Source organism: Tauraco erythrolophus, chromosome Z (assembly GCF_009769465.1).
Source record: "Tauraco erythrolophus isolate bTauEry1 chromosome Z, bTauEry1.pri, whole genome shotgun sequence".
Taxonomy (NCBI): Eukaryota; Metazoa; Chordata; class Aves; order Musophagiformes; family Musophagidae; genus Tauraco; species Tauraco erythrolophus.
In genome coordinates, this window is record NC_141496.1 from 26,925,834 (window position 1) to 26,951,487 (window position 25,654).

Consider the following 25,654-nt stretch of genomic DNA (forward strand, 5'->3'; position numbering starts at 1 on the left):
ATGAAAATACATAGCAACATGAACATTTTGTGCTGGTGGACCAGTAACAGAAATGTCTACTGTAAGCTGTGAACTCATCTATTATAAGGAATTTAGGGAAGGACCTAACTGCATTTTCTAGATCAGATGATGTTTGCAAAGACCAGTCTAGTGTAGCTTTGAAAATGAAATCTCTGAAGATGTATAAAGGAAGTAATTGTCAATTGAATTTAGGAAGATTTCACGCCATTGTGTAATGTCCTGATTAGGTTTCATCTGGAATACTGCGTGCTTCTATCGTCATACATGTTCAGATAGGATCACATGGGGAGAAGGGCTGGTAAGATAGAATGTGAGAGCTTTTTGTGTAAGACTGAAGGACTATTACTTGCTTGCCTTAGCAACAGGAAGACTGGAAAGCCTGTGTTGTCATCTAAATCAGTCAGAGGTGTTTTCTTCATGGAATGGGAAGAGAAATATGTGCTGGACATATATATCAGAATATGAGGTTTCCTGAAGAATTGTGGACTAAGTATGGCAGGGACAAACATGACCTTTCCTGTTTGATTCAATAAATCTATGACTGTGATTACTTGATGCAATTTACCTAAAGCAAAATTTAAGGCCAAGGAGGTCTTACTTCCACCTGTGATCCTTGTTCTGTGATTTTTTTTTTTTAGATCTGCCTGCCATCAGATAATTTTGTTTGATAGATGTACTTTAGCTGGCTACATGGAAATATAGCAATGAACAAAGCTCCTTGCACCATATATTTTAGTTGTGTTAGTCTTTGAATCACAGTGCAGGCATCTGTGTGTGCGCATCAAATTTAGTTTCCCTGGATTTTTAACTTTAATCCTGTGGATTTTGTCCAAGGTAGGTGGTAATGAGTACTGGCTTACTACACTGTGTTTGAAGCAAATAAGAATCTCTCTTATATGCAGCTTCTGTGCTGTTCTGCTTTAGGTGTGGTCTGCCTTGACTGAATTTTGGGAAAAGAAGGGCTAAGTTTGTAAATGAATGAAGCTTTAGTGTGTTTTCATGGTGAATTATGGGAATGCTGAAAGCTAAAGATTAAAGCAGAGTTCTGAATATAATTTTTTAAAAGAAAACTGGTATTTACAGAAAGGATAATAATACAATATTTCAGTTTTTCTGACTGTTGCTGCACATCGAATAATAGAAATGGTTTTGCTAAAATAAAACTTTTTATTTAGTGTTGCTTTTGGGTAATATAAAACTGTTTCAGCAATTTCAGAGCATCTTCTACTAGTTTAGGGTCAAGAGAGGAAAGTGTAAGTGATGTTACGTACAGATATAACTGTCTTTTAAATTAAATCCCATTAAAACATAGCACTGCCAGTATTTAAGTAGTGGTCAGAACACGTAAAGCATCCTGGCAAATGGATTTAAAGAGCATGCAAACCTTCCTTGCTGTTACTGGGGAAAGTCATTTGCTGGTATGAAGCATAATTAATCCAGGTTTTGAACTAGCTTGAGCTCCTCAACTCTTTGTGGATCTCATTCAAAAGGATTCTGCTGCCCAGCTGTGTGTTCTGCTGGCTGACACTGTTTGTTGCGGTATCGAAGTCAGACCTGTAACTGTTGGTGGGTGGCTTCTTGTGTGTTGTTCACATCGCAGTGTGGGTTCACCGCCAAGTAAACTGACACAGAGGAACGTGTGGCCCATTGTTAGATTGTGTTACTGCTGTGCTGATATAATGTGATTCGTTTTAAAAGACTATCAAATGATGACATTAAGACTTCAAGCTGTATTCGATTTTGATCCATCAGGAATTTGGAACGACAATTATGAATCTGTTATTCCCTCAGTACTAAGGGAAAGTCATTGCATCTGAAATGCCTTATTTTGAATGTAGGCAGCTGTTAAATATACATTAATAATATGCAGTGACTGTAACATGCCTTTTTAAAAGATTTAAAACATCTTCTCTCTGTGGCAGAGACACATGACTTCTTGAAGCTACTTACAAAATAATCACAATTTAATGAGTCTCAATATAGCTTTCTTAACAATAGCAGCTTGCAAAATGAGCTACCCTGTGTGTTGTCATGAGGCAGAGTATTGTTTTGGTATGTTGATTGCCTATTCATTGTGTCTCCCAGAGGATGCCAGAGTTAATTACTACCTAATACCTGACCACCAGTCAGGTTTACTTTACCAGGTCAGAAGCATTGACAGTAATCTCAGCAGCATAGAGATACCCTAGGACTAAAGCATACAACAGAGCCAGCAGATCCCAAAGAACAGCAGGATTTGACTAATAAGCAAGCACTGCACATATGGACAGAGAATTAACTGGCACTGTTTTTTATTTGAAAGTCTCCCAGGTATTGACTTGCAGATGGGTGGATGAATGCCGTGATGGATGAAGGTCACATATAGGACTCTGCTTCTAACCTATCTTGCTTTTCTGGAACACCACACCTTACACCCATAATAGCACTAGCTGTTTCTCCAGTCGTTTGGGGTTTGGATTTTCATTCTCTGTTTCCAGGCTTGTCTGAATTCTTAGACTTCTAGATAAACCTGCGAGATATAGTATCCAGGCATCCTGTACATGACTTTACCAGTTCTGTTATTTTAAAGGCTCATTTGCTATTGGAAATAGTGCTTGCAAATTGGTTTTCCTAATAACAGGATCTGATGCTCTTCCTGAGTAAGTCTTTGACTTATTCAGGTTTTGTCCATAAGGAAGTGATCTTTGTTGATTCTAGCGAGGTAGTTTGCAGCATTGTGTCTTCTCAAATCCACTGCAATAATTAAAAAAATTACTGTATTCTTCCACCATGTGTTTTGCTTCTATGTGAGGTTTATGCATATGTTCTGACTAACTGATGGACAGTTAGGCATGCCCTTCATGTGTGTCAAATACGTGTATATATCCATATATAACTTTAAAATAGCTACCAGAGGAAGGGAATTTGTTTACAAACCTCCTTATGTTGGATTGTCAAATTGTTTCCTGTCAAAAGCTGTTTATGTCTCACCACACTAAGCCAAATTCTCTGCTTTTCTGCCAGAGTTTAAGGTAGCTTCTTTGTCTTTTTTCCTCTTATCTAGATAAGTCCGTGACATACTCCCAAGTTACGGCTAATTTTTTCTAGTGCAGCAGCTAAAGTTTGTGACCATGTTTTATCTGCACAGTATTAAAATATTTTCTTTTAGCTTATCTTTATTATGTAAGCTCTGGTAGCAGCGAAAGAAATCCAGTTAGCTGTTAAATTAAACAAACTGTTATTCTCAGTAATTTGGTATTTGCAGTTCAGGTAGGATGAGAATAAATTGTTTTGGTCCCCAAATAAAGTTTGAAATCTATACCACATTTGTGGCTTCGGATTCCCTCTGCCTCTACCCCCTGCCTTTAGGGAACAAAAATCCTTGACATCTTGAAGTTATTGAGGCCCTCAGAAGTGTCCAAACGGTGACAAAGCAGCTGAGGTCTTGAGGGTGAGGAAGGAATGACAGAAGGATGTAATTCAACAGTGATAAACAGGAAAAAAAAAAAAGCTGGAGGTATTGGCCAGCAAGAGTGGAATCCTTGCCTCTCAGGGTCCTGGGAAGAGCAGCTGCAGAGGTGTGATTTAAGCACAGCTCAAAAAGCATCTTGCATCTACTTTTAGCCAAAAAAAAAGATGGGGAGATGGGTGTTTTCTGTGTTTGCTACCTAATGGCTCTATGGTTACACTTTCTTATACAGAGTTAATGGCATCTGTTAAGGACATCACTATGATATATGCAATGTTAATTCAAAAATCTGACTAGAAAGCAAGGCCACTTGAAGTCCTTTTAAGGACTCACTCTATTGTACTGGCCTTTTCACACATTGGTAGTAATTTTCTCCTCAAAAATTAAGTGTTGATACTATCTGGGTACTTAGAAGCTTTTTTTATCTGTTGCTTAATGTTACAGTCTTATTTATGTCCAAAAATAAAATGATACAACAAATACATTACTTTTCTTTAGCATATTGCCATTGCAGTCCATTCTCTATTTAAGAAAAAATTGCCTTTTAAATGTATGCCAGTGCTACTTTAAATCAAATTGGTTTAGCTTTTGGTGGTTGGTTGGTTTGGAGTTTTTTGGATCATCTTTATTTCTTCAGCTACTGCGTCTCCTCTAGTTGTAGGTGCTGAGGGGCAGGAATGGCAGGAGCGGCTCTCAGCAGCTGCCTTCTTTCTGCACTTGTGCTGGTCAGCAGGAGGTCGGATGCTTTAATATGAAGAAGTAACAGACCCTAAAGTTACAACCTGTTCACAATGTGCAGTTGCTTCTTCTCATCACAGAGGGTGGTTGCGTTCCCATGCCTTGATCTAACAGAACTACGGGGAAAAAATTTTGTTCAGTGTTTTTTGTCTACTTGATAGTTTTGGAGCAAGAAAAAAAATGAACAATGAAAAAAATCCCAGTAAAGCTCCTGTGGAAATGCTTTAGAGACTTTTGTGTAAGGGCTAAATCGTGCTGATCATGGTTTTTCTATCTTTCAAATGTTTTGTGTGATTTTTAAAAAGCCACCTTGTTTCTGACATTAAAAAAATGTTCCTTTGAAGCTAATGTATTGGGCTTTTTAAACTTTAATTCTCAAATTAATTTGAGAATTCTCAAATTAAAGGGCTAAATAGGTTTTCTGTTACTTATAAAATCCAATAACTAACAATCAAATATAAATGGAATGCGAGTTGAAATAAGGTTCTGATTCAGAGTTTGTTATCTTAGAGATTGTGAGAGTAGAAATTCTGAAATTAGTTTCTAACCTACCTGAAAATGCTTGGATTAGTATGTCTGAATCTTTTTTAGTGGGTTCTTCCTCCCCTCCCATCCCTAATAAATTTTTTGTGTGTGTGTATCTTCCCCAACAGGAAACAGTCCTCAAGATAGCCCTAGGAATTTCTCTCCCAGTGCCTCAGCCCACTTCTCTTTTGCACGAAGGTAAGAGATTGTTCGTAGTGTGCAGCATGCGTTTTGCGTAGAGAAAATGTTGTTGGACGTAGGTGCTGAAAGATGATTGCAAATACATTGGTCAAGTCTGCCACTTGGAGTGACAAGTGTTACCTGCCATATGTAAACTCTCCTAAACTGCAGCTGCAGCAGAGTTGTACTGGATGATTGATACAACGCAATCATACCTTTTTGAATTTTAGAAAAAAAATTAAGTACTTAATTGTAATGGATACAACTTAGACACCAGCTTCTCAATGAATGAGATATGCTTAAAATTTAAGCTACATATAGGATTTTTCTTATTTTTTTTCTTAACATTGTAAGGAGTGCATCGCTTAGAACAGCACGATTACAGGGTTCCCAAGTTCAGGGCCTGATTTTACTGGCAGCAGCAATGCTGTCACCATACCTTTAATGCCTGACCTTGACCTGTTCACTATCCGTCCCACTGAGACAGTCAGCTCTGTCATAGGAGTGTTGTGAGGATTAATTAATGCTAGTAGAATTTTTGAAGATCTAAAGTGAATTTGAAGTGACCTGTGAAGTATATTATTAATAAATGAACTGTAACCAAAGTTGATAGCATGTCATGGGAGAGACTGTCTCTTCGTGCCAGTGTGGTTCCCTGTCACTTAACACTGTCAGCCTACCTCAAATAATATGTCCATTAGCTTTAAGCCTGGGAGGCTAGGCAGAGTTTATATGTTGACCCCAGAATATGTACACAAAAAATGAAATTGGAGTGCTGAGGCTTTCCTTGTCATTAAGTAGTGTCAGAGCACGTAACTGTTGCATTTGCAGTGAGACAGCACTTGCTACTATAGTTTTACTTCCTTTATTTTGGCAGTTTGTAAAGTGGCATGCACAAGCTCTCAAAAGTAAGTGCAAGGTAATGGCTTAACTCTTTAAAAACAGCAAAGGGGAGAAAACTTTACTTGTGTATTCCTTTTATCTGAGTCTAATTCATCTGTGACAGTAGATCTTGCCAATCTTTCTAATAGCATATGATGTCACTTTTTTAACCAACGCTTTAAGAAAGCTGAGTGTTTCTTTTGAATCTACTTCTTGATAGTATCTTTTGAAATAAGAAAGCTATCTCTTCATAGATTACATTTGTTTGTGAGCATATTTTTAGGAAGATTCATTAAATCCAGAAATAGCTTATAATGGAAAAAGCAGATCTGAAAGACCGAGCACCATGTAGAATTATAGCAGGCAGGAAGTAGTTTTCCTTTCCCACCCGTAATCAGCAGGAAGTTTTGTTAATTATGGTTTTGCTACTTTAGAATTCAGGAGGGAAAAAAATGAATTTGTTTACCAGTTTCACTTCAATTTTGTCCATTTTTAAAGCCCTGAAATGGGCTCTAAATAAATTCTTTAATAAAAGGAATGCTAACACAAGAAGTCTCTCTGATTTCAAAATATTTCAGCACTTCAGTGGGATTCAAGAAATTTCTTTAGAGTGATTTTCTGTGGACACTGATTTTGTTCTATGTTTATGGTGAAAATGCTTGATAACACAAGTTTAAAACAGTATTAATGTTAAATTTTTGTATAAATTTGGTATGTGTGTTGTGGTTGTCTTCATATAACCTGTGATAGGATGCATTTTGGTAGTAAGATGTCCTGTGGTTAATAAGAGCAGTTCTCAGACTTCTGACTTTGTCTTTTCTGTTAGTTTTGTAAATTTAATGATGATACAAAAGAAGGGAAGGACAGTACATGCGTGTGTGTGTGATAGAGCAGGTTGAAGGAGCAGGGGTGAGGTGGTATAGGTGTAGGGATATTCGTTTTCCATCCGCTGTGCCCCAGTCCGTGGGAATGCCAAAAAGCTGGGGAAGTGAGAGGAAGGGAGGGAAAGGCAAAGGAAATTATTTGGAAGCCTCCTGTGGGAAAGGAGGGCTTCCTAGCCATTTCTCATCAGCTGCTGGCCATGTCACGCAAGAGGCGGCAGCAAAGGGAACTGCACTGGGAAGGTGGCCCTCTGCCATGCTGCCAACCTGTGCACTGGGCTGGAGGCAGCCTTCCCCAGGCCCCTTAGCAACAAGCAGGAGTGCCACCTTCCTCTGCCTGCATCTGGTGGCATGATTGATGCCCAGGAATAGCCCGTGCCTCTAGTAGCCACCGCTTAAGGCCTCTTCTGCAAGTACATGCAACTCCAGCATCTACAAGTCCATGGGTCGGTGACAGATCCTGCTTTCCAGAGCTACTGGGAGGCAAGTAGGACTGCACTGTAGGGCAAGGACAAGCGGTGCACGAGAGCCCATGGGAAAACACTGTAGGCGCTTGCTACCTGTTTTCCCTTCTTCCCTTATGAATGCCTCCTATTCTCTCACCTTTGCTTCCAAGATGACTTGCCATGATATGCCATCCCCACCCTTGATGGCACTTATGTGTGAGAATTGCCATGGGATGCAGGAACCCTGTTCAATGGGAGTTACTCAGTACAGAAGTGCTTTCCATCTCATGGCTGCAGAATATATGGGTCTCATGTTCACATACCTTCCAAGTTCTTGTTCGTTCAACTGTGAATATATTTCACTTGCACAGCTGAGCAAAAATGAAAACTCTTTTTGTAATTGTTCATTCATCTGGAGGTAGCTCATGCATACCTGGGGGAAAGGGAAAATGAAGGAGAATTAATGAACTAAAACCAAAATTACGATGAAGGCGGAAGTTTTTTCCAGAGTTCAGTCTTTGATACAGTTAGCAGTCCCTCTAGCACATGTTCTCTTTATATTTTAACACTAACTATGTACTGTAGTTTCTTACTGTATGTATTCCAAATCCTGGAGACTTGGGTTGTAGCTTGTGGATGGATAAATGGGAGCAGGAAATAGGCATTAAAATGGAGAGAAGCAAGAGGGTTTTCTAGACAATTAGCTTCAAAGGTAGAGAAACTGCATCAAGAGGTTTAAGGTTCGCGATTTGGCATGACTTTAGTTCTCCATTATGGAATTATACTTTCTGTGTAAATCAGACTTGAGAGATGGTCTTTGCACTGGCTGTGGAAAGAGCTTCAATTCTTCTTTCCCACACTATCATACTGTTTGTTAATAAAAACTTGTCCTGTTTTGTTATTTATGTATTATTTTGCTTTTTTAACATACAATTGTACTCCAGTCATGGGCACCGAAACGACAGGTAAAAGTTACCTCCTCAAAAATCCGAACATGGCTCCCATAGTTGTTTTTTGGTTTGTCATTTTGAATGTTCAAGTTCCATGTTATCTGTATATAGCTCACCTCAAGTAGTGAAGATCAGAAGTTGGTTTTGGTTATGATTGTGTTTTTTTTTTTTTTATTCTGAGTGAGCATGAATTTTGCTGCAAAATTGTTTTTCCTGATTTGCGTATTAACATTTAACAAGTTTGTTTTTACCTAATCATTCTTTGCAGTTATTTGACATTAGCCTGCTAGTTTGCTGGTATCCTGTACTGATGTCACTTAAGAATGCCCTACCCTTGTATTTCAAGCAGACTGTGGTGGTTATTCTGTGGTTCAGAGCATTGTGGTTTGCATTTATTCACAAGTTTATAATTTACTTCCCATTAATTTTCATCTGATGGACCTGAGAGTTGTGAAGACTCCCTGTGGTCCGTTTCTGTGTGTATTAGTGAGACACCAATTCTGTGGAGCTGTTCATTTGCTTTCTGGTTGTTGCATCCCATAGACTTTTAACTAGAGAAACACACTAAAAAAGAAAATCTCTAAGCCTAAGTCATCCTTGCTGAATGCTTGTTTATTGTGATCCCCTGTGAAAGGTTATTCTTATTAAAAACTCTGTGTCATGCTTTTGGAATGCAGTTTTACACAGTAATAGTCCCACAGATGTTTCTGTGTTAGGATACTGCAGTGTTCATTTGACTAACCCTGGTTTCACAACAGGACTGATGGTCGCCGCTGGTCTTTGGCTTCTCTCCCTTCTTCTGGATATGGTACAAATACACCCAGCTCAACTGTTTCTGTAAGTATCCACTTTCCTGTGCTGATAGAGTTATATTTCATACTATAACTTCTCAAATGTAGCTTACTTCTCTTAGGAGAAGGCAGTGTAGGTTTTGTTACTGTTGATAGACTTGAATAATATGGGATACAAAACTGCTTTACTTCACTGAAATAGAAGAAAACTTTAGGCAATGTGTGCTTTTCTTAGAGGTATTTTCTGACAGCGAGTGGAGTTTAACTGCCCCCTTTTGATCTGTGGAGCAGTAGGAGGGGAGACATACTGCCTTATTTTAACCATATGATAGTTAGCTATCAAGCCTGAAGTGAGGCTGCCTTGATAATGAAGAGAAAGAGAAACCGCTCTAAGATATGATTCATCCATCCTAGGTTACACTGCTGTCTTAAGTTGGGATGAATCATGCATTTGTCTCTTTTTTTTTTTGCAATAGCAATATGTTAGTGCATGATAATAGGTTAGATATTTAGATTTTAGATGACTGTAATTAGAATAAAGAATCTTTTGGGAATCATAATAGGATAAATATGAATCTAATTTGTTAATTTTTGCCTGTTAGAGTAATCATTTTGATGTGATGTTGTATCAGCACTCCTGCCAGGCGTGTACCATCTAACTCGTGAAATGCACCATGGCAGTGCATGAGATGCTGCTTTGATACTTAGGAGCTAGGCAGTGGGACAACTATGAATCTGTACTTTTGCACATCTTGCACATCTCTATACTGGAGAGGAAGTACTGGGTTGTGTTACAACCTGCAAGTAAGCTGACAGCTGTGATGGGCACACCTGAGAGGCTGGGAAGATAAGAGCTGTGGAGGAAGACTGCTTTGAAAATAGCAAATAGTTGGCATTTTGACAGCTACGTTACATCTTCTGCAGTAAAGGGCTTGGTCCTTGTAGATCCAACATGATTCTTCAAAAATTGATTTGTGTCCTTAGCCTTGTTTTTTACCTTTAAGGTTGTATCATTAACAAAAGTACTCTTTTATGAGTGATACCTGTTACTGGATGCCTGGTACCTAACTTTTTTTAATTTTTTCTTTTACAATTTAAATAAACTTTCTCTTCCCCTGGGTGTGCTCAGTTTCTCTTGTGAAATAGTTGAGTTCCACATCCTGTACGCTGATGAAACATGACCGTTTTATGTTATGATCAACTTTTACTCTTTTTTTGTCCACAAAGGCTTCTGGAAAGTCAATTCAATTCTTGCTGGCTTCAAACCAAGTTGAAGGATTTCATGTGTCTTAAGAATTGTTCCGCAGCAGCACTGATTTCTGAGATCTGCTTTCCTTCCTGTGTAGATCTTACTTTTTTTGCCAAGCAAATTGATTGGTTTTGCATTAATTCCCTAACCACTTGCTATAGTGCATGTTTGTACACCTCTTGATTGGAACTTAATCAAATATGCTGTGCTCTTCACTTAAAATGTATTGATGTAAAGAAGGTTATGTCAGATAATAAGTAACTGCTATATCAATCCCGTCGTTGTTATAAGAAACAGGATGGTTTCTGTTGTAAGAAACAGAAAGGAAAGGAAAAGCTATGTCAGAAACATATCAAAACATGGTTTTAATTTTCAGTCCATACTCATATGCCTTTTCTTTGACATCTTCAATTTTGAAATGATGATTCTAGTTCATACACTTCTTTCCCACTTAAGTTTACTAACTGCTATTTGCATGCTGGAATGTGAAGCAGTTTTACTTCATTTTTGCATTTCTTATGAAAAAATATGGCACTGTCATTTATGGACTTAAACATCTTAACTTCCGTAATGCTGTTGTTGAGTTCTCCTTTGATATTTCCTGACTAGACCACATCGTATAAATATTGGAATAGATGTCTTCCCTAGCATTGAACAAACTGACTTGTGGAAAGAAACCTGTTTTTCCAATAAATAAGTTTGAATTTTGTTGAAAAAACAGCAGTAGAGAATTCTTGCCATGTATTTCTTATGGTTAGTTGTTTGGTGTGTGTGTCCATCCCCCTTCCCATCCTTGTCCTAACCCCCCGCCAAGAGTCCTCTATTGCTGATGAGCCCTTCAAAAGCACTGGGACAACCTGTGCATTTTAAATTTAGCCACTCTTTCTTTGCTTCTTAGTAGAGATGCTTTTTGCTTTCTTTTTTTACCCACTGGACAACATATGTGAATTGGAAAATGGAAGCTGGAAGTGTGCCCATCTAATGGGTTTAATGTACTTTTTCAGGATCAGAAACAGCTAGCACTGTGCAACTTCCACCCCTCCGTTGTTACAAATTCTTAGGGGCAATGAGAGACCACTTCACACACAATAGCCTAAGTGTACGTATAGACAGCTTCCTTTTCAGTGCTGGATAAGTAAGTTTCCCATTAATCCAGAGATGTATCAGCTGGAGACCAGAAACAGTTTTTACACATCACAATAGAGCACAATTTTGATCTTTACAAGCAACTCAATGTCAAAGCAAGGGCAGAATGGCCTGTGGTAGTCATGATTATGCTCAGGTGAGTGTAGCTCAACATTTCTTGTTAGCCCGTATTTTCTTTTTTTAATATCGAAAGTGAAGAGATTGATGAAATTACCAATTTCATCAAGAGGAGCGTGGCCAGCAGGTTGAGGGAGGTGATTCTGCCCCTCTACTCTGCCCTTGTGAGACCTCACTTGGAGTATTGCGTCCAGTTCTGGAGTCCCCAACATAAGAAGGACATGGACCAGTTGGAGAGGGTCCAGAGGAGGGCCACGAAGATGATAAGAGGGCTGGAGCACCTTTCCTATGAGGACAGGCTGAAAGAGTTGGGGCTGTTCAGCCTGGAGAAGAGGAGGCTCCGGGGTGACCTTATAGCGGTCTTCCAGTACCTCAAGGGGGCCTACAAGAAAGATGGGGAGAGGCTGTTCAGGAGGGCCAGTTGTGATAGGACAAGGGGTAATGGTTTTAAAATAGAGGGAGGTAGATTCAGGTTGGATATTAGGAAAAAATTTTTTACCATGAGAGTTGTAGAACACTGGAACAGGTTGCCCAGAGAGGTGGTGGATGCTCCATCCCTGGAGATGTTCAAGGCCAGGTTGGATGAGGCCCTGAGCAACCTGATCTAGTTGGAGATATCCCTGTTCCTTGCAGGGGGTTGGACTAGATGACCTTTGAAGGTCCGTTCCAGCCCTAACGATTCTATGATTCTAATTTAATGGAAGCTCATGGGTTTAGAATGATGCAAGTACCACATATACTAGTTCTCACTACAAAGTTGGAGTTAATTGAAAATATCTCCTGCTAAGATTATTTGATTGGAAAGAAACTCTTGGTGTGTTGTGTCCTAGGAAGGTTAGATCAGATTATGAGATATAGTTGAGATGATTGTGTGTCTTCTAGGAGAGCAAGCCTATAAAAACGATGAATTGAGAGACTGCTCAGTTGCATGTTTTTGAGGATAGATTAAATTCTTGGAAGCTTATTTGAATGGTGAAATAGGGTAAGGAGATGAGGTAAGAGACTTTGAGGTTACATTAGCTCGTATTGGCTGCAAATTTGCCTTGCTGTTTTGGAAGAACAGTTTGCATTGCCATGATGCACTGTGGTTGTGCATATTAAAAATATATTATCTTATGTGATTTTTGGAGCAGCTATTCTACAATGACAGGATAGCTAATTTTTTAAAGTGTGTCGCTATGAGAATTTGGATTTGTACAGAGATCAGAATTCAGACTTCCAAGAAAATGCACTCTGTGCTTGTAATGATCCTGATAACAACTGAGATTTGTTAGCTAAAGGAAGATTCTCACTTTAATCCTGTTGGATCTAGACTCTGTGACACCTTATATGAGGAAAAGAGTGATACAGGTTATTGTCCTTCTGATCTTCCCAGAATCCCCTGAAGCTGAAGAAGTATTCATTTTTATAGAAATAGCCATCTATATGGGGAAATTTCCCTCTGCTAGAGTATCTTTTATTTCCAGAGGGTGGTTTTAGGAAATATGCCATGAGGGTTAACTGCAACTAGCTGCCATAGTGTCAGATAAGAAAGAATTTACCTATGTTGTGTGCTGAATTATGCATGGTAATAAACTAAAGCTAAATTTCATAAATGAGTTACTGTGACTAAAACAAGTTACTACCTGTCATGTGAACTGTGGTAAATTCTTGATGTGCATGCTTCTTAGCCTGCAGCAAAGCAAGGTAATGCAATCTTGCTAACTTTATCTTGTTCTGATGTGATGCAGCTTTCCCATGTAGACTGGTTCTGTGTGAGTTAACCTTTCCCAGCAGTGGGTTTTCTGCTCTTTTGCTTTTAAGAGATGACTTCATGAGATCTAGTGTGATAAGTAATCTTTTCTTGAGTTCCTAGGGACATGTTCAGCCTATACCACACAAGTTGCCAAGAAATTATGCAGACTGTCTAGTTTCTGTGCTTACCAGGCTCGATTATTACCTATTGGCCTTAGCAATGTAGAGCAATGTTTGCACAGTACGAAAGCTTATTGATTTCCCTCACTAGGGATTTTCCCTCACTAAGAAGCTTTTATTGTGTTGGCCTCCAATAAAAGAGTAGCCAGACAAGAGCCTTCATGTCCTATGTGAGAAGACAGATAAGAACACTAATGTACACGTGAAAATTAACATGTAGAAGAAACTAATTTTCTTGAAGGAGACAGCTGGAGACTGAAGAGCTCCAGAAAGATGTACTAGTTTTTGAACTTACTCCCCTCTGCAGGTAAAACAAAGGGCATGCCTGCATGTTACCAGGCAGCTTTGTGTGGTCGTACAAGAGTATTTTATGAACGAGCTGTCTTGGAAACTACTTTTGGTAGCAGAAACAGTAGAGCATTTCTCTGTGTACACTCGTCAGTCCAGATTAGCAAGGCTGATTGTTAATGCATTGAACTATGTACGTGTTCTTTACAAGGAAATTAAATCTGGGCTCAGGGAAGTAATTGCAAAGCTCTACCTCCAAACATTTAGTGTGACTCAGGTAGCTAGCTGCGCTGTGTAAAAGAAAGTAAAATATGATAGTATGATCATCTGCACTGCTTTGTGTAGTGCGGCTTTATATGTACAGTTTCACAAGGCTAGCTATAGTGGTAGCACTTCCAATTTCATACCTGTCTGTATCTTCCACTTTTATACTAAGTGGATGTTTTGAGTGTAATTCCTTTGTCAGCCATAGAACTGATCTTGATAAATGTATTACGTTATTTTACTTAATTTTGAATGTACGGGGTTTTATAAGAAAACAGCATATGAATTTTTTTTCAGCAAGAGTTTAGATAATATTTCATTTTATTTTAAAAAGCATCAATAATGTCTTAAATATGGATAATGAAGTACTTTCATTATGGAGATTTACAGTTTGTGTTGTGGCACTAAGTTGTGCTTTGCAGTTATCACACTTACGCTGGCCTACTCAGATAATTAATTTTTGGCAGACCCTGTTTTAACTATTCATACATATTGGTGTGTGTTGCTGACATTAGATGTTATCTTTACCTTAGAGGAAATTCAAACTTTTGAAATGCAATGGCTCTTTCTTCTGGGACTGAAGTAGTTTTTTCTACTTACTTTATATTTAGCTGATTAAGTTGAGACTGATTATTTATTTTCCTCTTTAAATTGGTAGTCAGGTGTGGGAAGCTAACTATAATTTTTAAATTAAATTATCTTATTCATGAACACTGAATATGATCTTGGAAAAGTTTTTTCACTCTGATAGAAGCTTGTGTTTTGTTCTGCTCTTGTAGTCATCCTGCTCATCCCAAGAGAAGCTACACCAGTTACCATACCAACCAACACCTGATGAACTACATTTTTTGTCCAAACATTTCTGTACCACTGAGAGCATTGCCAGTGATAACAGATGCAGGACCACTGCAATGCGCCCGCGGTCCCGAAGCCTCAGGTGAGTTTATTTATCTGGAAGTAGAGATTGGATCTAAGCTCACATATTCAGGAGCATCATGATTTTTTTTACATTGGGGGCATTCACTATTTTTGAAATTGCTGAAATATAGTACTAGGAGTATGCATCTGAGGCTGAGTTACAAATAATCCTTCTAAATTCTTGCTCCTGGTTTTAATCATGGCTTACTTCAGTGGTTAACATTGTAAGATAGGTCTTAATGAAGGCAGCTAACCCTCATGAACTGTCTTGACGAGCTAGTCGTTATTGATCTGACTGTAGCACTGGTTCTCTTCCAGACTTGAAACTGTTCGCAGAATAAAGTCTTATTTGCAAAACTAATTCAAAATATATTTATATCCTAGGACTATCTGGAAAGAAATGTGGTAAAGAACAAATGGGCAGGCGGGGGAGTATGCACTTCCTTATTTTCTTTAACCAAGATGAACTTTGTTTTGTTGTTTCCCAAAGACTAGGCCCCTGCATTTTGTTTGCAGTGGCCATTTGTGTAAGATGTGTTTTATCCAAGGCCAGTTCTAAACTAACAGAATAATTCAGGTTTGGAAAATGCAGATGAGTTTTATGCATAAGTTTTCAAGAACTGGAAGGTAGAAAAAGCAAGTATATTTCTTTTGTTGTAGTGATCTTTTCAAAAGTTTACAAATAGTTTTACAGATATACGAATCTTAAGGATTGGGTTGGGTTTTTTTTAGTGCAATGTATTTTAATTCTGCTTTTGGATTATTTTATTTTAAAATCTGTGTAGACTTACAACAAATGTAGTTGCTACAGACATGAAACTGCATAATGATTACTAGGAAAAAAAATCCTGTTTCTTTATTAAAAGATTACAGATTGAAACTGTATTGTATTCATTGCCACATCTTTAATTTTTTTCAATTTCTGTTATACCTTTAAGACTTAAGAAATTAAAATCTTCCATTTGAACTCACCAAATATGTACAAATGCTCAAGGGAAAAAAGAGCCAAACATTTTCAGAAAGGGAATTACACTGCGGAAGTGCTGTGATGAAGTTATACACCTCCCCAGTCCTCAGTGGATTTGCCTGTGGATGTCCATAACAGATTGTCCATATTGGTTAAAGGACTCACCATTGTGATATCTTGGGACAAATTTTAGTGTTCATTTTTGGCCTTTTAGAAAGCTTATTTCAGTTCATCTGTTCATGCAAGAAACCCTTATGTACGTGTTATGATAAGTCACTCCTGGAGTGACTAGCATCACCTTTGTGGAATCTTCTTCCTGCTCCACATCTTTCAGACCAAGCTTGAATGGACCAGTGTCACCAACCCAGGAAAAATCAGATTGAGATTTTTCAGAGGAATTTAGAATGGACAGTGAGGCTCATAATAGCAAAAAGCAGTTTTGTAAGTTAGGCGAGGCCATGGGTGTCTTTTATGGATTGTTTTCCTGCAAGTCTCGTGCTTTTCTTACGGGCATAGTGCCACAGCATTGGTGGAACTCATGCATATATGTGACATTATGTGTAGGAAGTTGCTGCCTTTATCTGCTGATCACACTGAAAATAGATGAGTTTGATATTTTTGTTAATAATCCGTTTAAAAAAAGAAAAAAAAACCTCATTCTCAACTTTTTCACTTGCAGCTAACAGAGTTCTTGGTCAGGTCTTGCAATTTTGATTTTATGTAACTTTCAAAGGGGCAAGTATAGCCATAATTAACAGTTAAATATACCTGTGTTGCCCTTCTGAGGAAAAGATGATGTTCACAAGTGTTGCAAAACTGTCTTGTGTCCTAAGGCATAGTTACAAACTGTAGTGATGTAGCCTGGCGGGCAACTAAAAGCCACACAGCCACTCATTCACCCTCCACCACCCCCAGGAGATGGGGAAGAGAATTAACAGGGAAAAGGGAAGGAGACCCACGGGTTGTGATAAGAACAATTTAATAATAATAATAGTAATATAAAATTAAAAGTAATATTAATAATATATTAAATATATAAGTGTATAACGTAACAATATATACAAAAAAGTGATGCACAGTGTAGTTGCTCACCACCTGGTGACCAACACCTGTTCCGTCCTGGAAAATGATTCTGAAATAAGTCCCAACACCACAATTCCAGACAAGTGAGTTGCCCGAAAAGAGAAGAAGAGAGAGTGAGCACTCCACAAGTCTGAGAGTGGGAGCCCCAGAAGAGCAAAGGCCCTTCCGTCTGGTCGAACCTCATCTATATACTGGGCACGATGTTACATGATACAGAATACTTCTTCGATCAATTTAACCCTCAGACCTAAGTCTAAGTTCAAATCATAAGGGGGTTGTGGGCCCTTTGTCCCAGCCGTGCTCCCCACCAGCCTATTGTGCTCCTGCACACTGACGAAAGCATGGGAAGCTGAAAGGTCCCTGATGTCTCAGTGCCAACTATAAACATCAGTGTGCTGTCAACATTCTTCTCATAGCGAATCCCAGACAAAATGCAAAACACAGAGCTCTTCTAGCTGCTAAAAAGGAAAAATAACTCTGTCCCAGCCAAAACCAGGACACAAACTGAAAAATAACATAGTTAGCAGTTAGATGTGAAGCACATAAAATAATCTTCAGAGCCTGGTCAGCAATAGCAGAAACGAACTGACTGTACCACTGATGAGAGAATGAACCCTTCCAGTGAAGCCTGTGTTGAGTTTTTGTTGCAAGTAAACTGTAGAAAAATATAATAACTAATTGTAGTTCATGCTGAGGCAAGTTTAAAGAGATAATTTGCTTTACTTGCAGCCCTGGACGTTCTCCTGCCTGCTGTGACAATGAAATAATTATGATGAACCACGTCTACAAAGAAAGGTTCCCAAAGGTAATGAGTTATATTTAAGATACCCAATATCTAAAATGATAGGCTACATAGGTTTTAAGTAAGTGGTGTTTCTGTTATGGGAACTAATGATCCAACCCTGTAATGGCTTTCATAAAGCATCACCAAGCTCTTACTAGAAAGATAAAATTACAATAAAGAAAATCCCTGGTGAGAACTGGACATTCATTTGGCAAAGCTGCCAGACTGGTTTTGAAATGAGTCATAGTGTAATATATTCTGCTGATTGGAAACCAACAGTACATTTGATTTCAATAGGTGGTGCGTACTTGGGGCAAATGTATCCTGAATTAATAAAGTAGAAATAGTTTCTGTTCCTAAATCTTGCGCAGCATCTGCTGATATACCTGCAAATTCCTTCCTTTAGTGACATATATTTCTTTTCCCAAACACTCATTATGTACTTATTTTAATCGTGAAGATCAATACAGTTGGGGGAGGGAGGTGACCGTGAGAAACCAAAAGAGGACACGCTGCTGTTGTGTCCAGAGGTCTGAGATGCAAATGAGTTCCTAGATGTGTAACTGAGAGCACTGTGCACTCAATTGCTTCTAGGATTTTGATGACCCCTGTAAAATAAAATAAGGCAAAGCTGATACTGTCCAAAAAGTACCTAAAAATAGAAGAAATATCTTAATATTTCTTCACAGAAGAAATTTCTTCACAGAAATATTTTGTGAGAATTTCTCATTTTGTGAGAACCAGATAGTTGTTTCTGTAAACCAGGCACATCTAGCAATCTGCAAACACATCTGGCCGTACCTGTGAGCCTGTGATGCTTTTAATCAGTCAATGTTCATGCAAACTCTGCCCCGTGAAATATTTTCTTCGTATAACCTGTATGAAAAGAAGCAAGATATTCTGGTCTGTAGTATCTGCAGTTTTAGCAGAACAAAGTAGACCTCCATGAGTTCTGTTTTGGTGTGTTTGGGTTTTTTTTGGACTTAAAGTTTTACAGTCGTGGGTGCTCCTTTAATTCTATTTAGTGATCATCACAAGACTAGTGCACAGTTAATCACCAGTGGCAGACAAAGGGGAGAACCTGTGTAGAAGAATAGTAAGGCTGCTGTTTCCTGGACTGGTAATGTAGGGAAACATCATCTATCACTTCATTTTTCTGTTTGCTTGCTTTTTTGCTTCAGTCATTACATACATTCCAGCTAGGTAGCTTCTTAGGCAGTAGAGAAATGTCATAGAATCAGAAATATGCTTTGAGGCTGTTAGTTTCATGTAAAGCTGATTTAATGTATCGTCTGTCTATTTGTCTATAGGCCACAGCTCAGATGGAAGAGAGGCTTCGCGACATTATAAGAAACCATTCTCCAGAGAACGTCCTTCCCCTGGCAGATGGAGTGCTCAGTTTTACTCACCATCAGATCACAGAACTGGCTAGAGATTGTTTAGATAAATCCCACCAGGGCCTCATCACATCACGATACTTCCTTGAATTACAGCAGAAATTAGACAAATTGCTACAGGAGGTATGAGCCGTGAGACTACTGTTGTGTTTGCTTGAAAAATTGCTTAAATCTATTTGCCTAAGAGTTGTTGCCTTGAAATAATCATGACTGTTCACTGAAATAATTGTCAAAGTGGTATTCATAGCAGTTCTAGTCTACATTATAACCACTACAAAGACTATAAGATATCCTACTGTACTAGCCTGGAATAGATGGGTTGTAAAGATTCCAGAAAAAACAGCATTTTGTCATGCAGTGCAGGTTATAAATTGCTTACAGAAATGTGTGCATAAGCTCTAAATGAGGAGGTTTGCTATTCCATTTACTGTGAATAAATGAGGAAACACGTACAGTTTCCACTTTATCAACCCTACTAATTGCCTGCTGTGTTGAGAAAGCAGACAGCAACCCTTAGCTTTCCATTAGCTAGAGGTTATTTAATTAAGTATTTATAATATTCCTTTCACAATTAAACTATTAACAGAAATAATGTCATTTCCAAAAGTGTTGCAACTTTCATAGAATCATCAGCTAAATGAATTAAGAAAAACTTGGAACTTGACAAAACAAATGCGCTATGACATAAATCACTGCAGTTTATGAATGTATCATTTTTAAAACAATAAGTACAGCATGTAATGCACTAATTTGTGTGGGATTCTATAGCGCATTATGAGCCAAATTTAATGTGATAGACCAGCAGATTTGATATTGACTTGAAATTTTCCAGCTGAGATGTGAAGATACCACACCTGTCTTAATTTATGTCTTTTCCTCTGCTTTCTCTTGAATGCAGAAGCAATTACTAAAGATTTTTGTTGATTTTTTTCCCCATGCTACTTTTTTGTTAACTTCTATTCTGTAAATAAGTTTTCTGGAACTACTGTGTTTTGAACTTTTTCTCTTCATAAAGCAATGCAAAAATTAAGATTGGTGATTTATTTCTGGTTTGTTGAAACTCTGCTTTTTAAACACAGAAAATACAGAGAGCTTGCTTACTAGTTAAAAGAAAGTTTGAAATAGTGACCCTCTTAGGAAATACATTTTTATGATGCCAAAGTGCAGGCAGAGTTGGCCAATTGACTGGAGATATCTGACTGAATTCTGTTATGCTAGTGCTCATGTCAAAATACAAGGAAACATGTCTAAGCTAAGATTCACTGAACCACTGTTAACGCTGTTGATCACTGTTAACATGTATCCCTTAAAATGGCTAGATATTTAAGTAGAGCTTAGAGTATGTGTTTGCTCACAGACACTCCCCTATGTTCTATCCTAATTCTTTATTACGTAGAAATTTCCTGTTCTGCAAAAACATACCTTACAATATTCACACCTAAGGTTTGAGTCAACTGCATAATACCTGTTAATAGCATAATATGACAGTAAGAAAGCTTTTCCTTTACACAACACAGTTACGGGCACTCAGTTGTGCTTCAGATTTATATGATTAATTTGTTGTCAATTCCCAGCTGCGACGTTCGGTAGAAAGCTGCGTCTCCTACTGCTACTTGGCACGTTGTGATTACTTTGCATAACCAGGGGAAGACTCCCTTGAGGTTTGAGCAGCTTGGTTCAGCCAACATTTTTATAATTCTAAGGTCAAGGTCAAGTGGACTTGAATGTTTTCCTGCTTCATCCCTCTTAAATGTAACATGTATCAAGTCTTTTGTTCACATACACACCTGAGTGTTCACAACACTGTACAAAGGTGCCATAAATTTTGCTGGTGATTAAAATAGGCAGGTGTTTTGTTTACAAAAGAACTGGGTTGATAGCTTGCAGAACACAAATGCTGGAGTCCAATTAAGATTCTTCAGAAACCTATTGCAGAGTGTTAGATGGTATTTGTGCGTTTTTCTTTTTTCCTTCTTTAGACTTCACAGATTAATTCTTCTCAGATATTTGGTGTTTTTAAAAATCATAGTGCTTATATTAAAATCAATATGTAGCTTCATATTTTCATAGGGTTTTAAACTTTAAAATATGTTATATGAAAAATACATATTTGTCCATATTAATCAGTTTTTAAATGTTAGTTTCTTAATTCTTTTTGTGGTTTTAAATGAGAAAGAGATGATGAAAAACTTAAGTCTACATTTTTCTACAATTCAGAGCAAAGAAGTGCTTTGATATTTGTGTGAAGGGCTGTTAGTATATTTTAATGAGGAGGAGAATGGTACAGTTTCTTTGCATTCATTAGCATCCTTAAGTTATATAATTTGTTCTTAGAGGGGAACATTTGAAAGAAATTTGAAATGCCGTTCAGACCATTGTGCAAATGTTATCGGACCTTCTAGAAATATTTTTTCTGTGCGTATTCTTTTACAGCATTTTCCCCTCTTTGTTGTAGTCTTTGTAGCACTCAATTTTTCATTGTCGTATTTTCCACATGTACCTTTATATGGAGCCTCTCTGCAAGTACAGATTTTTATATATATGTGTATATATATGTCATTGTCATTTTAGTGTGACGTGTGACCATAGCAAATCAGTATCAATTTGTCATGGATGTTGCTTATGTTATTAATATTACTTAGGTCAGTTTTCATTTCATCCTAAAGTTGTTAACAAGTTCAGGCACAACTGTACATGTAGAGGGATGTGTGTTGTGTTGAAATGTAGTGTCTTTTGCAGAACCGATGGTAATAATACCATGTAAGTTTTTTTTTTTAAAAAAAGGAGGTATTATGTCCATTGTAGACAATTCTATTTTACTATTAAAGTATTTGAATTGTACAACTGTTAACTTCAATTTGAAATTACAGCATTGCCCAAATCCTTGCTATTTCTGCTGGTATCTTGAATTCGATATGCTGTTTGTCTCAAATATGTGCTTCAAGCCCTCAAAGGCATCCCAAATATCATCATACTTTACCAAGTAGTGCATCAAATGTGGTGTGTTTACTATCACTTTGGTTTTGTCTTTTAGGCTCAAGAGCGATCAGAGAGTGATGAAATGGCATTTATTAAGCAACTTGTCCGAAAAATCTTGATAGTTATTGCTCGTCCTGCTCGCTTACTGGAATGCCTGGTAAGATCGTGCTTACTGTATTTTTTTTTTTTTTTTTTTTTTTTTTTTTTTTACTTGCTATTGCAGGAAGGTTTCTGGCTTAGTTTTCAAGGCCCTTTACAATAATTTTTGAAACCTGTCAAACAATGGGGTGGGGCTTCATTTTTGGTGGGATCCTTTTTGCTTTTATTTCAGGAACATGAGACTGGCAGGAACCGCCTGCAGTTGTGTCTGGTTCCCTGCTATTGCAAATACTACGTTACAGAATTCTGTTCATCAACTGAGGAAGGTTCAGTTCGAAACCAGTTGGGGTTTTCTGTTTTTTCAAACTTTGCTGTTCCTTGGGAAGACTGTTCCGGAATCGTAATTGCTTGGTGATTTTCCCATCGTTGTTGTTATTCTCTTTCTGACATGTTTCATCATTTTATTTCACTCAACAGCTGCCAGAGCTGTAAGCAGCTTGCAGTCGGCTCTGCGGTACCTGATCTGGGGGAACAGCAGCAGGGAAATTAGGTTATCTGGATGTACAGATAGTCAGAGTTATATCAGGGACCAGAAGGAGCAGAAGAGTTAACTTACTTACGTGTGAGCATAGCACTGATGTTGCCAGACTGGGCTAGCTTGTGTGAGGCCATGTGGGTGTGTTTCTGCTTTGCCTGCCCATGCTGTGGGAGCTGGGATGGCTCAGGTGCGGGAAGTTGCTCCTACGCACAGAGCCAATGTGCTTCAGTTGTTCAGTGGAACTCACAAACCCTCGCAGAACACCGTGTGCTCAGGAGGACAGCGTAGACACCTAAATACCATGTAAGAGCCAGCCTGAGTTCTGCAGGCCTGGCAGGCAGCCCATGCTGACTTTGTTGAGCCACTCTGCTTGCCGATGCCAGAATCACAGTGTTGGTGCTGCATATAGCTATTTGAGGCTGGCAGGGCTTATGTGGGAGCCACTAACCTGCTGCTAGACTCAAGTTATGCCTGGAAGTGTCATAACTGCATTTGCATAGCACTGCATCTGAGCTAGTAAGTCTTTCCAACCTGATTTTGGCTCTGTGCTGTGTGCCTCTTTGTCTGTGGCACAGTTAATTCACAACCTGGCTTGTTCAGCCATGGCATTTGAGAACTGCCTCTGTTTTGTTTTGGAAACACCATGTCTTAGTGTTCTCAGTTGCATTTTGTTCATGATTTGCAGTTCAGAAGGAATCTCAAGTCAGGTATGTGCTCTGAATCAGTGTGAAAGAGATGTTGGGGGAGGGGAGCGGGAAGGCAGGCTTTAGAGAAGAGGATGCCTTAGCATTTCCTGCCTCTGCTATTGAATCCAAAGTTGCGCTATTCCTTCACTCTGAATCCTGAAATGCTCATTGCATATCTAGTGTGATCTTCCCTGCCCCATTCACAGGATTCACATAGTCTTTCTCCGACCTCTTCACCCAATTTCTTGTATGATGTCTTGTTTTCCCTCTGGTTTATGTCCTTCTCTGTCATCACACATCGAAAAATGCCCTTAAACACATCCTGTGGGCTGACAGTCTGAGGCTTCTTTATGATACTTTGTCTTTCGCTTCCATGCTTGCTGGCTTTCTCCCACATACCCCTGTCCTCAGCGTCAGTGTTGTCTTTTAGCTTTTTAATTTAGGTTCTCTCCTGGCGACCTATTTGCCCATTAGTTCATTCTCCCTAAATGGTAAGTTTCATAGCTAGCTAGTCCAAATCTCCATTCACTTAGTTCTCCGTTTCTGCCCCTGGGATTTTATCCTAGGCTACCTGCTCTGCCTTATGATGCCTCAAGCAGAGCTGTTGTGCATCCTGTATCCCTCCTTTTGCTGGGCCTGCTGATGCAAGTGGAAGGACAGTGTTGCAAGGCCAGGAGGTAACTGTGTTAGTTCAGAGTTTCAGAGCAGCAAGTGCAGAGAAAGCAAGCACAGCTTCGCTAGAGTGTTCTTACATCAGATGGAATCTTCAGGAGGAAGAATGGAAGCTGGAATGTAACAGCTCTGCACAGTATGTTTCTACAGAGGCAGATAGCTTGAACAAATTCAATAGTACTGTCACAAAACAGTATGTTTCTCATGCAAGAAGGTGTAAGCCTACGCCATGCACATCACAGGACTCATTTATTCTTGCAGAAGCAATATTGTTATTTCTCCATAGTGTCTCTCCAGAAACTTTTGAATAACACTGATATTTTAGAATGTCTATCTGAAATAGATACTAGGTGTGGAAAACTTCAGCCTCTGTAAGAGAGTTCATAGCATTGTAGGAAATAAATCCAGTACTTTTGTCATGAGAAGTTTCAGATACCATGCAGCAGTGCCGTCAGTTTTCTCATGGTGATCTTGGCTCAGATGTCCATGGTATGTGAATCCCTATTTTTATTCACTTGATAATCATATCGATAAAGCTTTTGCAATTTCTTATGTGCCAAGAGCTACTGCCAGATATTGAAAGATTTTTCTCCATTTGTATGTGTAAAATGAAACACAGACTTGGAAGTAAAGATAAGAAAATAAATTTGTTGCTTCTAATTATTTCATAGAATCATAGAATCATTGAATCGTTAGGGCTGGAAGGGACCTTCAAAGGTCATCTAGTCCAACCCCCCTGCAAGGAACAGGGATATCTCCAACTAGATCAGGTCGCTCAGGGACTCATCCAACCTGGCCTTGAATTATTTGCACCTTTGTGTGTATGTATGCACGTGTGTCTGTATTGTATAGAGATACATACAAACACACATATTAGTTTGATTAAAAGTACTGTGTTGAAATCACCTTGACTTATAGCAAGTAGGGGAGAAGCTGTGTATCTGCCACTGCAACGGGTAAGGAGATGATGATGTTTTCATGACTAAGGTAGATAGGAAGTCTTGGCACACACCATCATGGTGGACGAGAAGCTCAATATGAGCCGGCAATGTGCTCTTGCGGCCCAGAAGGCCAACCGCATCCTGGGCTGCATCAAGAGGAGCGTGGCCAGCAGGTCAAGGGAGGTGATTCTTCCCCTCTACTCTGCCCTTGTGAGACCTCACTTGGAGTATTGCGTCCAGTTCTGGAGTCCCCAACATAAGAAAGACATGGACCAGATGGAGAGGGTCCAGAGGAGGGCCACGAAGATGATAAGAGGGCTGGAGCACCTTTCCTATGAGGACAGGCTGAAAGAGTTGGGGCTGTTCAGCCTGGAGAAGAGGAGGCTCCGGGGTGACCTTATAGCGGTCTTCCAGTACCTCAAGGGGGCCTACAAGAAAGATGGGGAGAGGCTGTTCAGGAGGGCCAGTTGTGATAGGACAAGGGGTAATGGTTTTAAAATAGAGGGAGGTAGATTCAGGTTGGATATTAGGAAAAAATTTTTTACCATGAGAGTTGTAGAACACTGGAACAGGTTGCCCAGAGAGGTGGTGGATGCTCCATCCCTGGAGACGTTCAAGGCCAGGTTGGATGAGGCCCTGAGCAACCTGATCTAGTTGGAGATATCCCTGTTCCTTGCAGGGGGGTTGGACTAGATGACCTTTGAAGGTCCGTTCCAGCCCTAACGATTCTATGATTCTATGATCATGGTG

General features: G+C 38.9%; 1 protein-coding gene across 3 annotated transcripts in view; it reads left to right on the top strand.

Moving 5' to 3' along the window:
* The window catches only part of MAST4 (microtubule associated serine/threonine kinase family member 4), a 297,039-nt gene that overhangs the window by 223,694 nt on the left and 47,691 nt on the right, over window positions 1-25,654 (top strand). For 2 of the 3 annotated variants that reach the window (XM_086629716.1, XM_086629714.1), the window contains 7 exons: window positions 4,861-4,930; window positions 8,066-8,086; window positions 8,830-8,908; window positions 14,620-14,777; window positions 17,538-17,613; window positions 18,903-19,112; window positions 22,024-22,125. In XM_086629716.1, coding sequence (XP_086485842.1) covers window positions 4,861-4,930; window positions 8,066-8,086; window positions 8,830-8,908; window positions 14,620-14,777; window positions 17,538-17,613; window positions 18,903-19,112; window positions 22,024-22,125 — 716 coding nt within the window. The remainder of the gene's footprint in view (window positions 1-4,860; window positions 4,931-8,065; window positions 8,087-8,829; window positions 8,909-14,619; window positions 14,778-17,537; window positions 17,614-18,902; window positions 19,113-22,023; window positions 22,126-25,654) is intronic. The other variant, XM_086629715.1, reaches the window with a different exon arrangement.